The following is an 18,011-nucleotide window of genomic DNA, read 5'->3' on the forward strand; positions in this document are numbered from 1 at the left end:
TCGGCTGGGCGCCGGCGGAGCGCGGCGCTCGCTCGGCTCGCGATCGTGTTTGCGCATGACCCCTCCCCGCCTGCGCCCTCCCCTCCCCTCCCCGGCGGCAGCGGCGGCGGCGGCGGGGAAGGTTGGCCTCAGACACAGGCGGCTGCTCGGCGGCGGCGACGCAGTGCAGAGGTGCGGGCAGGTTGCGCTGGCCCCGCGCCCCGTCTCTCCCGCGCCCCGCCTGCCTCCGGAGCTCGCTCCCAGCCGGCGGCCTCCCCGCGCCGGTGTCGGGCCGGCCCCCCGGCCATGAGCGCGGCGCTGGGTGTCCCCCCGCCGCGCCGCCTTCCCCGCCGCCCCCGGCGGCTGCCGGGCTCCAGGAAAGTAGCTTGATGAGTGTCCAAAGTAGCAGTGGAAGTTTGGAGGGGCCGCCATCTTGGTCCCGGCTCTCCACGTCCCCACCGAGCCTGCAGGGCTGCTCCGCGGCGGCGGCGGCCTCCCAGCTGCACGGCGCGCCGCCCGGCAAGCCGCCCAAGGAAGGTAACGAGCGCGCCGCGGGGCTGCGCGGGGGGCCCGGCCCTTGGGGAGGGGCCCAGCCACCGCCGGAACCTCGGTCGCTGGGCGAGCGGGGCCCCGCCGCCCCCGCCCGCTCGTCAGCGCGGCGGCGCCTCGTTGTTACCCCCCGCGCCGGGCCGCGGAGGGCGACCCGCCGTGCTCCTTCCGTGCGCGGGCCGTCCGCCTGCCGCAGCCGCTCGCGTCTCCTCGGGCGGCCGCTCGCCGCGTCCTCCCCGAGATAGGCTCCCCTCCGCCAGCGGCCAAGTAGAAGTGCTGCGCCGGAGGATGCAGCCGCTGTTGCTGGAGGGAGTTGGGCACTTTTGGCACTGTGGAGGTGGGAAGAGAGGGGCCGGAGGTTCGTCCCCATGGGGAAAGCGCCCTGGGGGGCGGCCGGTTTTGCGGCCAGAAGTGACAGGGCGCCTTGCGGCCGCCACGGAATGACTGCAACTTTCTCCTGTCCTCCATCACGCCTTCGATGATAATATTTTTCTCCTCCCTCCCCTGCTCCTCCCCTCTTGTGTTATACCGACAGCGACAGCAGGGTGTTGTGGGTGTTTGCAGGGAATATCTGTATGAAGGTTATGAGCAAACAAGTCCCTTCGCTGTTCCCTTTCGGGTATTGTCTGCTTTTCCTCCTTGTGTTGTGTTGCCACAAGATGTAGCAGTTATACAGCTAGTGAGTTGTTCGGCGCTTTTAGCTAAAATAACTACTTGCTGAACGCCAGTTAGTGGCGGAGGAGAACTTTTATGCACAGATACTTGCATACCGAGCAGTTGTATAATTTTAATTGATTTGCCCCAGATTAATGAATACCATGTAGCATTTCTTGTAGCATCTGCAAAACGTCATCAGCCAAGCAGGAAACTTGCTAACTTAAAATAGAAATAGTTGCGAAGATGGAGAGTCTTTGTTAGGTCTTCCTGTGGTTGCTTGCTTGCTTGCTTTTTGGGTTTTCTTGGGTCTTTTTATTTGGTTGATAAGCAATGTAGGGACTTAGTAACAGGGATTCGACATCCTGAAAATGTATAATGCAGTCTGGTTTCTCCATTTTCCACACCAGTAGTTGTCAGACTTGTATCACTCTGTGTCACTTTTGCACACGCTCCTGCAGGTAGATTGACATGAAATGCTCTAGAAAATACCTGGGAAGGAATTATGGTATATGTTAAAGATGCTGAGTAAAGTGGCAGGCATTTTGTGCTCATCTTCTCTGGGAAGCCAGAGCTGTTAGAAAAAACACCGCCAGCAGCCAAATCCATAGTTTTAGGTTTATTGAGAGCAGGTTTCTTCACTGTTGCAACTCTTGTTATGAATATGCATCCAGGTAATACGTATATGTAGGATATTTTTAAATGTATTTCATATACCTGCCATACAAGTTTGAAATTATTATTGCAATATAAATTATGTATCTATTTATTTTAACAAAAAATGGTGGTCATTGAGTAGCTCTGTTGAGAAAAGAGAAATATTTTTTGTGAAGCTCATTTTCAATATGATGATTATGCTATTTACATTTTTCTTTCTTACAACTCATGCTGTTGGATTTTTCTAGGTACTGTAATTTACATCCTCTAATACAGATTATGGGTTAAAAGTAATCAAAACCTTGGTGTTTGCCTGGTACTGAAATGTGTTGTATTTGCACGGTGTTCCTGGGTTGCATTTAAATTGTGTGTCCTTGCTAGGTAGCTCTCTTTGAAAAAGAGCATAAGCTGCCATGCTTGGGTTCATGTTTTGCATCCATGCTTGTGGGATGTTATCAAGGCATCTTACTTTATGTATCTATGTTTTACAAAGAAGTATCTTGCAGAAATCAATAGGCCCTGAAATAGAAATACATTAGTATGTTCATAGACATTGCTTATGTATGTGAAAGATAGATGCCAGCTCAAACTAATAAGCAAGGAATATTTGCAGTGCAGTGTGTTTATAGGAGCTTGGGCCATCATCAATTCTAAACTGGTGATACCTGGTGATGTTAATGATGATGAGTTTTGGAGCAGTGCACAAGGCTGCTGGCCCATACTGGATCACAGCTGCATTGCTGCTGGTGCCAGTTTTGAGTGGTAATATTTACAGATACAGCGCATTTGGCACTTGTGCAGAGCTTCTTTCCCAGCCTGGCCTTCTTGTTTGTGGATTAAAATCCCTTTGGTTGGCTCCTGTGGGAGTGATGTCCCTGTTGCCTTTGGAAGTGCAGACCTTCACAAAGTGTACCACGTGTGCTGTGGTTGAGCTGACCTCACCTAGGAAGGTCTGGTATCAGCTCACATGTCTCACATGGGCATTTGAAGATTCTGGTTTATTTAGAACAGAAACCTTCAGTACCTTAATTTAGTAAGTTCTGAAAATATTTTTGGAATCTCTAATAGGAAAAAAACAAGAAAGGAAAGCTCTGGCATATATAACAATTGCACAAACACATTTTAAAAAATTGGCAAATATCTTGTCAGTATCAAGGAAAATAGGGGTGAAATTAGAGGAAATAATAATTTTAAAATATTGTAATCTTTTAAAATGCTCTGCAACATTGCAGCGACCATTTCCCATTGGATGCTCTCTTCTGTATCTTGGTCTAGAGTGGCCTCATGCCTTCACTGTATTGATTTGAATTTATGTTTTGGGTTTTGAAATTAAAAGACTGGGATGGACTTGAATACAGTGCAGCTGTACACTTTTACTATATAAGAACTATCTCTTGTTTGCATTTTAGTGTAGCTTGTAAATGTCTGTCATTCTGTCAGTTGTTTTATATTCCCATAACTTATGTGTGGTATATGTGGTCACTTAAGAGCCCTGCAGTAGATGTTATCAGGAATTTAGGAGGTCTGTTACGCAGTATTATTTTACTTACTGTACGTGTGGTTGTGTGACTTAATCTTGTGCCATAGCTCGCATAATTGCAGTCACACAATTTCCTGTTTGAAGTTTCTTTACTTTTGTCTGCTTTATGTGTGTAACTAAAAATATTAAAGCACGTACCTGCAAAGTGCTGTTCTGTAAATGGAGAGTGCTCAGACCAATGCTGACAAGGCAGTCAGAAGAGATTCCATAGATTGCCTTGTGTTGGAAGGGACTGTGAAGATCATCTAGTTCCAACCCCCTGCCGTGGGCAAGGACACCTCCTACTAGACCTGGTAGCCCCATTCAGCTTGGTCTTGACACTTGCAGGCAGGTGCAACTCCACAGCTACTGGAGGGTCAGCCTGTTCCAGTCTCACCACCCCCAAGTAAATAAATTATTCCTAATATCTAATCTAAATCTACTCTATATCCATTTAAAGCTGTCATCCCTTGTCCTGTCCCTTCATGCTCTTGTAAAAAGTCTCTGTCCAACTTTCTTAGAGGCCCCTTTTAGGTACTGGAAGGTTCTGTATGGTCTCCCTGGAGCCTTCTCTTCTCCAGGCTCAACAACACCAACTCTCTTAGCCTGTCTCCATAGCAGAATTGCTCCAGTGCTCTGATCATCTTCATGGCCTTTGTCTGGGTTCTTCCAGCGGGTCTGTGTCCTTCATTGCTCTCAGGTGGGGTCCCAGCAGAGTGGAGTAGAGGGGCAGAATCCTCTCCCTTCACATTAGAGACACGCTGCTTTTGGTGCAGCCCAGGACATGGTTGGCTCACTGGGTGGTGCTGCAGTGTCTGGTAATTAAGCATAATGCTTTGTAAGTTATTTTTTGTTTGTGCTGTTGGCTTTCAATACTCTGCTAAAAGCAAAATAAAATGCCAAATAGAAATCTGAATTGATACAACAGGAATGCAAATTTCAGCCCAAATTTATATATGATGGCAAAATGGTAAATAAACTTAAGCCATGCATTTGACAGTCTTTGAAGAAGTTATGTTGTATGGGTAGCAAATTTTGTTGATGACTTCATTACTAAAATTTGATAAATGTGTATTGTTTATATTTATTGTTACCTAAAATGTGATGCTAGTTATGTGTCTGAGCACTAAGGTACAGTTTATTTCCTCCTTAAATTTACAGTCTAGAAGATGCTTCTAGATTCCAGGTTCTATCTGTATGCTACATACAATATATTAGTACATGAACATGAAAGCTACCTGAATCTTATTAAAACTCCCAGGACTGTTGTTTCCTATTGTTTGCATGTAGTGTAGAACCTCAGTTACTTCATTTGCCTTAACAGGAGGTTCTCAGTAAGTTTCCTTTTATCATTCAGCTGTAGATTTAAAATTTTATGGATTTGGCCAGTTTATATGGGGGCAGAAAAGAACAAGAACACTTTTGTATTTAAAAATGATGGCATATTTTTACTCAGAATGAGCACAGCAATCATAAAAGGTCATTTAGGCTGGCTGTAGCATGAGCAGGTGTTGTCTGAGATTAATGTTGTGCTGGTGATACACACAAATTCTAGCTTGTGATATTATTGCTGGTTTTGTTGAAGATGTGATTCTCATAGTAAGCAGATGCTTCTGCCAAATTCTTTGGAGATCTTGTAGCATGTCCAGATGAGAAAGGAAACATTTTTTAATACAAATCCTTTTTTGAATCTGGTTTTATAAAATGCAAGTGCTGTAGGAAATAGTGTAAATTAGTTCTTGGCCAACTGATTTGTTTTGATTCTGTTTTATTCTGCCTGGAATGGAATTTCCCATTAACCTATTCCATTTTAAATGGAGAGGGAATCGACATAGGGACAAGATGTTTGTATTTATTATCTCCATTCAAGTAAAAAACGGGTTATTTGTCTCATTCTTTTTCCCCCCTCTATGTTTTTTCTTGTTTGCTTTTTCTTTCAGCAAGTAATTTTTTTCTCCATCAAGCTGAAGTAAACTTACTTGTTAGTAATAACTATAGTCTGCAGTTAGTATTGACATTTCTTTGGATTTTCTTAGAGCCTGATAATGCTAAATGATTGCAAAATACTGTTGTGACTGCTAGGAAACACTGCCATATATATGTGTGTCACGATCAAAGTTAGTTCTATAGAAGAATTTAATCTTAAGAATTTAGATTATGGAAATATGACATCCTTAAATAGTCCTTCATGCTTTTTGTGTTCTTGGTATAAGGTTGTGTTTTGAAGTAGTACTTGCTCCCAATCCATTTACTCCCATACTAAATTCTTTGCTTCCATGCTGAGCTTTTTTTCAGAAGAAAAAATGTTCAAGTTAGTAAATTGTTTTTGTGCAGTAGAGTAGCTCCTGAATTGTAGCTAAAAAGCATAAAAGCACACAAGTGGGAGGAAGAAAAGCTTTATGAACTTCTTTCTGTTTGGCTTGGTGTGTTTCAGCTATAAAAGAGGAAAAGGCAGATTTGGGTTGCCGATTGCTCTGCGTGGATATGAAGGGGGGTAGAGGAAGAAGAGCGGTCAGGTTTCTGTTGAGAATGCCAGTACTTCAGTTGTGATCGTTGGAGAGCAGTTAAACAGAAGCTGGCCACCATAATATAACCCAGTTTTTCAGGTGTTGCAAGTGGAAAACTTCTAATACTTGCTGAAAATAACAAGAAACAAGTACTGCACTTCATGTTCAGTACTTAAGGACAAAGTTCTCTAGGAGTAGGGAAGCATTAGTGAGCATCAGAAGGTATTTTGGATCCTACATTTCCCATCATCTTGACTCCATCCTTATTGAGATGCTTTGTTTGGGGTAGGAAGTAAAAGGGTCTGCTTCCTTCCTAGGCATCTTCTCTTTGGAGGTCTTACTCCTTTCTTCCATTCCTGAGCAGAGCAATGGGATATGCTAGCAGAAAAATCTTGGCACCTAGGCTTTTCCTGGGGAGGATGTGGTAGGTGGCAGGACAATGTCTGCTTGTAAGCTTTAATTCACCTCAAATTTAGTCCTGGAAGAAGGGAGCAGGAGGTCTTAAGTAAAGTTGGACATGCTGAAGATGCTGGGGGAAGACTGGGACTGTGTGACCCTTTGGGATGGGTCCATGCTGGAGGGATTGACTGAAATCAGAGTGACTGTATTATTAATCATGACTTAAATCAGTGAGCAGGAAACCCTGATTAAATAATTGTTTTTAATTTTATTTTACATTTGTGGTTAATTATTTTTCCTAAAGAAAAGTTGGTTCTAATTGGTCTAATTTGATCATACCTCTTGCTAGGCAGGAGAAGACACATCTATATGCATTTATTTAAGGAGTTGCACTGCTTAGATTCTTAATGTTTAAGAAGAGTAATTCCCCATGCTTTAGACAGCTTTTAGCTAACTTTGTTAGTTAAATAAAGTGAATTCTAATTGTGCTACATACATAATAAGAAAGAAATATATCCAAATGTGCTTTGCATTTAAACCAGATAAAGGAGAATTGTCTGTAGTTTGTGAAATGAGTAAATTACTTGCGGTCACCGTGCCTTGTGAAATTTGGAGTTAATAGAACAAATCCCGTCACCAGTCCTTCGTGTTCATCATCTGGAAGAGACAGCCAGGCTTTCCTGCTTTCCAAAAAGGTTGTCAGTTGCTCTTCAGCAGTTCTGAGTAAACCAGCTGCTGAAGTGCTTGAGCAAACAGAAATGGCTGAAGCAGTTGCTGGTGAAAGCTGATCCAGTGCTTCAGAGCTCAATTCAGGCAGCTCACCCACAGCTTCCAGTGGTGTGATGGTCTGTCTGCCAGCAGAGCATTCACGTTTTTAATGTTTGAATATTTTTCTCTTTTATGAATTTAGTAGATCATAAACTTTAAACCTCACCATAGATTCTTCTTGCACCAAGCTTCAATTAAACATTTGGTGATGAAGCATATTTTTAAAATACACAAATAAGAAAAATTGCCTGCTTTGTGCTCAGTAGCTTTAGCTGGAAAGGCTCTGAAGCTGACAACTGTCCTCCCAGGATTTAGAGGGACAGCTAGTGATTGTTGAGTGACTACACAACTGCAACAGGACTCTGGTCACTTTGGAGTGGGGAAGTTAATTTACTGGAGCTTTTATGTGAAACTGAACGTCACAGAGAAGGTTGGTGTTCCCTAGGACCACCTCTGCATGCTGAGAGGTGGCAGCTGGAGCATTAGGTACTGTATCTCACCTTATCATATCGGCAGTTTTAATTAGGTAGAACCTTAAGGCTGCAAAGCTTTCTTTATAATGTCCTTAGGAACAAAGCACTCTGAACTTCGTATTTTAAGAGATGGGGATGGTGGTAAGAAACTCCAGAGTGCCTTTTACAGGAAATGAAGCCTGACCATAGTTATTTGGGGGATTGAGGAGTACTAGATTCCATTTCTGTGGAAACTTCTAATAGATCTATACCTATAAGAGAAAAAGAACTTTTTTTTTTTTTTTGAGGAATAAAGGAAATACTGATGCTTTTAGAAAAATCCGTTGTATGATGTCACACACCCCCAGACTTTTAGCTATTTAATTTTGTGACTACCTTGAACTGAAAGCATGTAGATACTTCAAAAACACTGTAGATACTTCAAACATTGTGTCTTACATCTGTAACTTTTGGTGGATTGCTTTTTAAAATTTTTTTTAATAAGTAAGCAAACTTCTATATGCTGAAGGGCAAGAAATTGGAAAGTAATCTAACAAATAAATATACAAGTTTCCTAAGTCCTGCAGATCTGAAACAGTATAATTTAGATCCTGGTCTTCTCACTCTGGGACTGTGGTGCTCTTAGGACCATGTAGATTGACCAGCAGGGGTGTTTCCCATTTCTGTTCTCCACTGTGGAACTCTTTGGCTTCTTGGTTCTAAGGAGACAAACTCAGATGATGCTACAAGTAGGATTTGTAATACTCCTTTTTTTCACTTGTGTGGCTTAGACTAATCCAACCTGTACACTGCTTAGCTGTATTTGGTAAATACTGTTTTTTCTTCTAGTTAATGCTGTGTTCTCATAGCTTCCACAGTTTTGTCCTTAAAAACAGTAAGTTTTGCAACAGTACTTTAGCCAATTTCAGTGTGTATCCTAATCCCCCCTTGCTAACTACTTTGCTTCTCAAGGACAAAGTATCCTTTTCTGTTTCTTAGATTATTCTTAGTAAACGTCATGAGAAAAGTAGAATCCTTTAAGAGGTTGATATTTTCATTATAAAGCAATCAAAAATAAATTCCACACATTATCAATACGATCCACTTTAACATGTGTAAAATAGTCAAGAGTGGTGGTGGTCTAGGGATTGTGATTATTTTTATAAAATAAGTTTTTTATTTTAACTGTGGTAGCAGTCATTATAGAGTGGTTTTGGTATTGGTATTACTAGGATTTTTCTTAGGGTTTTTTTGGCAATTCGGTTATTTCTTGAGCTGGTAGTTGCTGTGTCTTTGGTACATGTTTTAGAAGTTTCTTGACTATTAAATTAATGTCATGGTTTAGTTTCAGTAGTTTTAGTTACAGTACTAAGGTTTGGTAAGAGGCTGTCTTGTAAGCTCTCCACAAGCTTTAACTTTGAATAAAGTGAAGTAATTCTTCTAGTCCTTGTGTTCTTAGTCTTATGAAGGGTCATTATGAGGAGTGGGATTTTAATATTTTAAAGTTACAAGTAGGATTCAAATAGAAGTAATTCCTGAAGATACAGGTTTAGGTTTAGAATTTTTAAATGAGATTTAAAAAGCACTTTCTGCTGTGCATGTTATGGCCTCAGTTTGCTTTTCTGAAGTTCATTGCTTACTGAATTTATGTATACAATCAGATTGCATATTGCCTCTGTGTAATTAAATTGCGTTACTAAATGATTGTGATACAAATAATGCTTAAGAGGAGTTACACTAGTATTCAAACTCAAAAGCAAATGTCATGTTGGTCTTCCTTTTTAGATGGTATTTTGTATTCTGCATCCATACATGATTTTTTCTTGGTTGCTTGCTTGATGCGTGTTACCATATCCAGAACATGCAAGTGGTTACTATTAAGGAAGCAGCAGTTTTATATGTCCTGACTGTACATATTTTTATATATACACAAACAATTTTCTCAGTGAACTGTTTTATCATTAGGAATACTAATGTTGCTGTTTCTCATAAACAAGCCAAACTTACACAAAGATTTTAGCTGCTTTTTAATAAAAATGTTTTAAATTCCTGTTGCTTATTATTACATACCTTGTTTCATTTTTTCAAATACGTAATTTTGTTGCATCTGATGATGATTGCAGATGGTAAAAAGATTGGCAGCTGGATTAATCATGCTGGTTTTGCCATATCATGAGTTTCAGTTTTGGTATTGTTGGCTTTTAAGCAGAACAGCAGAAACGTGTAAAGTTCACAACAGCCTGGTTGTGTATTAGATTATATATTAATACTGTGTTTCTTGTATTTTCTCCCTGTTTCTTATACTTGCAACATATATCATAATTTGGGTACAAAATAGTGAAGCTATGACAATGAAATCTCCACTGAATTACCCTAATAGTGATGGAGTTTGGCTTTTCTTCCCCCCATGTTGTGTGATTGCTAGTTGACCTGATTTGTTCTCTTGGCTAAATCACAACGTGCTGTTCTCTGAGCCTTTGACTTGTTTTTTTCTTCCAGAGAAGTGCAAACAACAGGCACCAGTCTCTGCCAGTGTCTGACACCACCTTCCTGCTGTTTTCCTTAAATCTTTCTCTTCAAGTTTGTTCAAACCAAAAAAAAAAAAAAAAGGAAATTTTTACAGCTATTTTTGCTATTTTTTTTTGTGTGTTGTTCTTGTGGCTTTGAAATCCCATCTTTCTAAGGAAGCAAGCAATGAGGCAGCAATACCAGTTACTATGAGAAGTTGCAGAATTTGGTAGTATGCCACTATCCCTGTTGTCCCTGGTTGGGATGTGTGCTCTCTCCTACACCACCAGGACACTCACCCTGCCTTCTCCACTGCCAGTTTCCCTTCCTGCCTGGTGTGGACTGCACGGGTGACCTCCAGTACCATCCTGCTTGTCTGCTTCCCCTGTGCTTCTCTAGGCAGTGCTCCTCCTGCTCAGTTTTCATTTGTGCATGCTGTTGATATTGCTGGTGGGAATCTTTAGGTGCAGGGAGTGGGTGGGTGCAGTAGGAGCAGGATCCTTCTGGGTGATTTTTGCTCCCACGCTCGGCTGGAGGTGTGCTCAGTGAGACCATGGTCCAAGGATGTGCCCAGGAGTCTCCCCTCGTGTGACCTGCAGCACATCTCCATGCAGGAGCTCTCCTGCTTAGTGCTGGCAGCAAGGGTGAGTGCTTTGTGCACTTAGGGTTCGCAGTCACAGGCTCCTGGGTCTAGGAAGACTGGAGGGGAATGCTTTATCTGAGGTGTCAAAGTTCTCACTGACCACAGTTACCACTTGAGGAAAGGTGAAATCCGGTTTTAAGGTTCTTGTGGGTAATAGTTCAAATGAGAAATTTTTGGGACATAACAGATGTTGTTAGTGTTTTTTCAGTCTTTAATGAAATTGTTCATGCTTTTTCAGGTTTAAATTAAGACAGGTTGTTACAAATCCTTTTTGTTACATCCATTGAGTCATGGAATTTATTTGGTTCATTGTATCAATGTTCCAAAGATAGTGAGTGGAAGAGCTTATTTCTGAAAAAGAAGCCATTTTTAGTGGAGTTTTCTCATTTGGTAAATAATGTTGTTGGTATGTAGTACTCACAGAACAGCATCTATTAGGGATGGAAAGGGTTTCATTAGAGACTAGACTGATTTTATTTTAACACTTGGACCCAAACCTGCCCCATGTACTCAGTTATTTGTGTTGCTATTTGCTACCTTGTATTTAGGAGTTTTCCCGTGGTTAGACTTTATCATATGTTCATATTTCCTGTGGGAAATAGCTGAAAGGGACCTAGCTGCCAGCTCTGGGGCATGTGATGTGTGTTGGCCCTGCCTGTGGTGGTAGCTGCTGCTGGGCACAGGCTGGGCGAGGAGGGCAGCTTCCAGCTCAGCCTGTTAGTTTCATCAACAGCAGTTCTCTGAAGAACATTCTCCTTACTGATGTGTTTTTATTCAGTTGCTTTGAATATTGCTGAAGTTGTTGTCACTGAGCTCGCTGAAGCAGCAGTCTGGGGTGGGGAGCGCGATGCATACCCCCCATGCAGCTGGAGACATGTCAGGGCCTTGGCTGTGTCTGACTGTGGGGCAGTGGTCTCATTTGGACTGTTTGTGTTTTCTTACTGATGGAAGTAAGCCTAGTCTGGGTCTTGGTCCTCTCTTAAGTCCATCGTCTGTTTGGTGATAGATGTATTTGGTTTTAAAGCATTTTCCATGTGGTTGGCTGGTGCTGAGTTACCCCAAAGTGGATCAGTTGTGTTAAATGTGCACCAGATAAAAGGCATCCCAGTTTGTCAGATGTTGGCAAGGTGTGCTGCTGCCTCCCATAGCATGGTCAGGTCTGTCTCTGTGAAGCTGGCTGCAGGAAGTAGGCTCCACAAAGCCCACTTTAACCATCCAAGGCATTCATGGTACTCCCCTGCCTCTGGTTTGAGCAATTTGAAGGAGAAATCCTGCTTTATCTCCTGTCAGATGGGGAGGAGAGGTTGGATCACTCTTTCTTTTGCTAAAATGATGCCTACAGTGGTCCACAGAAGGCAGTGTAACATCCTTATACTTGAGAATAAAAGGGCAGGAGTACTGTGAGTGTTCAGGTGCTTCTGCATGGTGGATGATGTTAATTACAGATGAGTATTTTTACTGGTGTCTTGAAGTATGTTTTGAACATATACCTGAAAATATTATTTTGATTCTCAATTTGTGATATCAAAGACTTATAACTCTGCTCTTTCCTAATTTCGGGTTGCCCCTCGGGCTTTAACTGCATTTTTGAAGTTTTATTCATGTGATTGCAGACTGTGTTCCACGGGGTTCGCTTAGCCAGCAAGATGGGCACTTCTTAGGAAGGGACTCTGTTGAAAGGAATGAAAATCCTCCTGTTTTTTTTTCTTCTAAAACTTGAATGAAAGTGATAATATAGCAGAAAAGAAAGCTGTTTTAAAATTAGGCAATGAGCTTTGGATAGGAGAAATGGCTGTAATGCAAATTTCTTTAATGATAATGCTGAGCAAAACTAAAACTGAATTTTTGACAGATGATTACATAGGATGTTTCTTTGTGTGTGAACTGAGTGGGTTTTAAATTTTTAAAAATGTTCAATTCTCAAAGTTGCAACTGAATTCAGTGTATACTGTTGGTATCAACAGGCTTTGTAGCTGTGCTGTAAGGAGTAAAAAGCTTGAAATATTCCCTTCCCCCCTCATAGCCTTAAACCTAATTTTTATGGATTGATGTGTCATTTCGTGTAAGTAATTTTTTTTCTCTGTCTGTGGAATGAACAATGCTACAAGGTCCCACAAAAATGTAGGTGTAGTCATTAACATGTCAGCTCTGTTTGTGTGTAATTTGTTTAGCCATGTTCTGAGAGTCTCCTCCCTACAAGCAACTTTGAGGAAATGAGTTTCTTCCCGTGTTCAGTGAAACTTGGATTAAGATGTAAATTAAAAAAAACCAAAAACAAACGAGGGTTTGGTTCCAACCTGAAGGAGCAGTAGGTAGTTGCTGTCTTCTCTGAGCCACCACCTAGACAGGGTACCCCCAAGAGAGCACAGTGAGCCATCTCACGGGTGGAATGGCCTGCTCAGCATCCTGCACAGGATCCCTATTGTACAGGCTCTCTGGTAGTGTGGTGGTTTGTGCTGAATCTTGTGATCTGCAGTCTAAATATCTTACTATATGTTAATTTAATTTCATTTTTTTTGTGGTTAGCTGGTGCTTAGTTACCCCAAAGTGGATCAGTTGTGTTAAATGTGCCCCAGATAAAAGAATATATGTTAATTTAATTTCATTTTTTTTTGTGGTTAGCCGGTGCTTAGTTACCCCACAGTGTATCAGTTGTGTTAAATGTGCCCCAGATAAAAGACATCCCAGTTCGTCAGATGTTGGTAAGGTGTGCTGCTGCCTCCCTGCTCTGCTGTGTGGGCCATACAGGTATTTTGAAAAAGGAGGAAATTAGTGGTGTTACTGGATGTTAATACCTTTTTCTTAAAATGCTGTAGTGTAAAAGCCAAAATATTTAATGTATCTTGTAATTACAATTAGTGGTGAACTTACTGTCCTGGTTTAATCTTAGAAATGTCATGAGCTTTTTTTCATGTTGGATGTTAAAATTGTATGGAGGCTGATGTTCTAGGTGATCACAATGTAGTAAGTGAAATAGATGAATATATTTGGAAATACATACGATTTGCTTTTTTTTAGTTTCTCATTTAGAACATGTTCCTTGCCATGTAACAGCAAACCCAATACACATGAAGGGTTAGGTACTGCAGTCAGCAGTTTGTCCTGTGTGCTCTGGGGAGCAGAGCACTTGCCTCGAGGGTCAGTGGACTGTCTGTTCTTGGGAGATTTTGAAGATCATGCGGGTAGAAATGGCAGTAGGAGCTACAGAAGTAAGGAGATTAGGAAGTTCAGGGAATTAACAACTGAAATACACTTCTCTTGACACAAATGCAGCTTTCAGATACTAAATGACTGGCATTGTAACTCAGAAAAATAAATTTATTCTGTTAAATTGTTGAGGGGTTTTGGCCTGCTCTCTTCTTTATGGGTAACTTCAAAAAAATATATCTGGTCAAAAGCTGCAACATCTTGTATTTCTTCCTTCATAGTTTACTTTTTCTGAGGAGGGTGAGAACCAAAAGCCCTACGGGAAGAGACATTGCTTGCTCTGCTCCTGCTCAATAGGTGACCTCTGCTTTTAACTTCCTTTCCACTCCTTCTTCAGATAGCAGAAGCTACTGTTTGTTTTTGATAAGTGCAAACGGCCTGTGCCATTTTAAATTCTTGCAGAACAGCCATTTTGTGGACACGAGCTCTCGGTTTGCCTCCTTATAACTGAATACTGCAAATAAAATTTGCTGTACTTTCCGGTATTTCTCTAGGTAGATGTTTCTTCTTCAGGACTGCTCCTGGCTTTTAGTAATTTTCAGCATAGAAATAAATGGAGGGATGAATGTAGTGAGCCTTTTGTTCAGAGTGGGGTGATTGGAGAGTATCACAAAACTGGTGTTATCTTGTGACCTGTTAGTCTGCATCTCCAACAAGTGACCCATGTACTTGCGGTGTGCTTCTCCCTGCTCGCTGCCTCTTCCCCAAGGGGACAGGCAGCGTCTGGTTTTGCAGCAAATGAAGCTGAAATGGCCATATTCTGCTGCTCTCTTTCTGTTTGGATACCTTTTACAGAGTTGCCTGGAAGCAAGAGTAATTGCTGCACATTTCTCTACATAGATGAAGAGGGAGATGTAGAGATAGGCAGGCAGCATGTCACCTGCATATGTGCAGCTCAGGCTGTGAGTTTTTATCTCTCTTGACATAATGTTGTGTTCAAGGCAGATGTTTGCTACTTAGACAGGCAGTCTTTTAGTGTTCTGCCACAAATGTCTTGTTAACTTTGGCCAAAACAATAGGTACTTTCTGAAAAATATGAATTTTTTTTTGTACCTTATAGAGGGATTATAAGCATAAACTTGTGCATTGCATATCTGTTTATTGTAGTGGGAGTAGTACAGTGTAATACATCAGCATTTATACTGCTCTATAGGATACTAGCAAGGACTTGTTTTACTTTTGATTGACAAAAGCAACCCAAATGGGTGCCATCGTATTTTCTTTTAACTTTTCTTCTAACTTCGTAGCGTACAGTCATAAAGCAATGTATTTAGTGGCATTTCTTCTTAACCAGAACATTGATTCTAACTCTGAAGAAAGAAAAGTTACTGCTTTTGACCTTATAACTGTTCAATAAATATTCCCTTTCCAGGAAAAAGCTGCATGCAACCTAGATAGGATTGTTTAAGGCCTTTTGGGAGATTTTAGAGAGGTTAGGATCACATTTATGCATGCACATACTGTAGTGGTCAGAGATGACAAGAAGCATGAGGTGGATGTGTTAGCTGGCTATCCAGTTGCTGCCAAAACTGACAGTTGTCTGGAACAAAACTTTATTAAAAGCACTTTAAAAGAGAGCTTTGTATCTCTGATTATTCCGTCACTGGAGCAGATGTTCAAATCAGATGCTGTCATTAAAAATGAGTCTTCCTGAAGATGCATTTGTTTTTCAGTATCTGTATATTTGTTCTAAATGGACTAAATGCTTAGAGCAGTATTTTAGACAGTGAGAGTTAACTAGTCAATAAACCTGGTCTCTGTTATCACTTCTTTAGCAATGAAGAGTGCAAAATGGTCAGTGAGGACTGCCTTAACAAACCTATTTTTTCTGTTTCTTTGTACATTCAGGCTCTGGCAGCTTGCTGTTAAGTGGTGGAAGTTTCAATTGTTGAAAAAACACCAAAATCTGTCTTTCAAATCAGAACTTGCTCTTGGTAGTTCAGAAGAATACAGAGAACAGTTGCAAGTGAGGAATCCAGATTTTTTTAAAAAGCAAGTAAATGTGACACTTGGGATGATATAGCAACAAATTTCAAAGAAATGGATGTCATTCATTGTCATGAATATGTTCAGGATATCACCTGTGTAGTTTGTATATGTTCAGAGTGTTGACTTGTCAGGTTTGTTCTGTATGTGGTATTGTAGCCAACAACTTGAAATACTTGGTTTTAGCAAATTTTTTATTAGTTAAACTGTTAATTCTGTGAGTTCAGAATAAGCTTTATAAATGAGGGAATTTCCAGAAGGAATATTATTCACTGTTGCTACTTTCTTGTGTTTTTTTTGTAGTGGCTTTTCTGTTTAACTGATATAGGAGGGCATTCATGATGTGGAAAGATACTGCAGTCTGGGATTCTGACATAGGAAGTACACTCTGATCTTGCCTAACTCAGTACTGTTTATAAGAGCCTAAAAGCATTATTGGACATGGAGAGTGATTTTGTATGTGGGAAATTATTCTTCCAAGTGAACTGTTCTGCAGTGGGGCACAGCATGTGCTTCTGTTACAGTGCTCATGAACTGATCTCTTGAATTCAGTAAAGGTGTGCAAAGTGATACCAGTCTTCAAAATGTAGCATCCGGTAAAGGTGCGCAAAGGAGAGGAGACAATACAGTGATACCAGTCTTCAAAATGTAGCATCCTAAGTGCCATTGAGGGGTGGCAATTCCCGACAAACAGCTTTTGATCTGTTAGTGATGCAGAAATATAAAATCATCAAGGTTGGAAGAGACCTTCAAGATCATCCAGTCCAATCATTAGCCTAGCAATATCATTGAAACCATTATATATCACTCAGATCTAGACACCTCTTAAACATCTCCAGGACTGGTGAATCCACCACCTCCCTGGGCAAGTTATTCCAGTGCCTGACCACACTAAAAGTGAAAAAGAAATTTCTAATATTTAATCTGACTTTCCCCTGTCTCAGCTTAAGGCCATTTCTTTGCGTCTTCTCACTGAAGGCACCATGGCAGAGCCCGGCTACAGCCTCTCTACAGCCTTCCTTGAGGGAGTTGTAGAGAGCGATGGGGTCCCTCCTGAGCCTTCTCAAGACTAAACGACTCACTCAGCCATTCCCCACAGCACACGTTTTCTAGACCTTTCACGAGCCTTGTTGCCCTTTATTTGACAGGCTCCAGCACCTCAATGTCCTTTTTAAAGTGAGAAACCTAGGACTGAACACAGTATTCAAGGTGTGGCCCCAGCAATGCTGGGTACAAGGAGAAATACACTATGTGTTCTTTCAATTGTTGTTTGTCCCTTCATTCGTTCATTCATCACATGAAGCATTATTCAACAGACTCAGGAAGGACCTTGCCGTGGTTCTGTTGCTCATAGCAGTGTTTGCTATGCTAACGCTTCCTGTACACAATGCACATGGAGTTTTATTGAAAATCTGAGAAATTGATAGATAGATAGATACCATGTTGAATGTTCTTTGCTATATGTTATTTTCTCTTTATTAAGTAGTTCATACTTGCCAACTCCTATCCCTAATAAAAAAAAAAACCCACACTGCAAAAATAATAATAATGGCATCATAATTTCTGGGACAAGATGAGAAAAGTTTGATTGGTGAAAAATTCCTTCAAGAAAAGCTGCCAGAAAGAAAAATCTGGTTAAAAACCGGCCTATTATATGGTTTTAGATGCCGAACAAAACGAAATGTTGATTCATTAATAATTAATAAAATTAAAATGAGACACGGTATACCATTGTTTCAATGAGTATTGTGAAAAAAATAGCTTTCAGACCATCAGCATCATTAATTTAGACTTCAGTCTTGAAAGCTGTCATGGACATACAGGTTTTACCATTTTTTATGCTTAGATATAATTTTTAAAGGTGATCAGTCAGTTTGAGCTTTTTTTTCCTTTTCAGGTCTTTCTCCTACATTACTGTTTTTCTTGGGTACTGCACTGCACCTCAAACAGGTTGTATTTACACCTGTGCAGTTGCTGTCTGTGGAATCCAAGGAAAGTGTAATTTCTTGTATGCATGCATAGGGGAAATACTGTCACTCAGGAATTTCTGAGAATTCTTTATTCAACCATTACTCTTGAGCCAGGTGTGTCCTTCAGGCAATTCAGTTGTACTTCCAGGAGGTAGGATTGGTAGAGGGACTAGTCAGAAATGAGGTGTTACCCAGGACAGGGTTGCATGCCAC

General features: G+C 41.0%; 1 protein-coding gene across 2 annotated transcripts in view; it reads left to right on the top strand.

Annotated features, from left to right (window-relative positions):
- TLK1 (tousled like kinase 1) overlaps window positions 1-18,011 on the top strand; it is a 67,348-nt gene that overhangs the window by 315 nt on the left and 49,022 nt on the right. Inside the window, exon 1 of one of the 2 annotated variants that reach the window (XM_039724056.1) lies at window positions 7-516. The exons of the other annotated variant lie outside the window; for it this stretch is intronic. Within the exon in view, the coding sequence (XP_039579990.1) occupies window positions 369-516 (148 nt within the window). The 5' untranslated portion in view covers window positions 7-368. Of the gene's footprint in view, window positions 1-6; window positions 517-18,011 lie in introns of those variants that run through there. 2 annotated transcript variants of the gene reach the window in all.

Source organism: Passer montanus, unplaced genomic scaffold (genome assembly GCF_014805655.1).
Source record: "Passer montanus isolate IOZ18808 unplaced genomic scaffold, ASM1480565v1 scaffold1, whole genome shotgun sequence".
Taxonomy (NCBI): domain Eukaryota; kingdom Metazoa; phylum Chordata; class Aves; order Passeriformes; family Passeridae; genus Passer; species Passer montanus.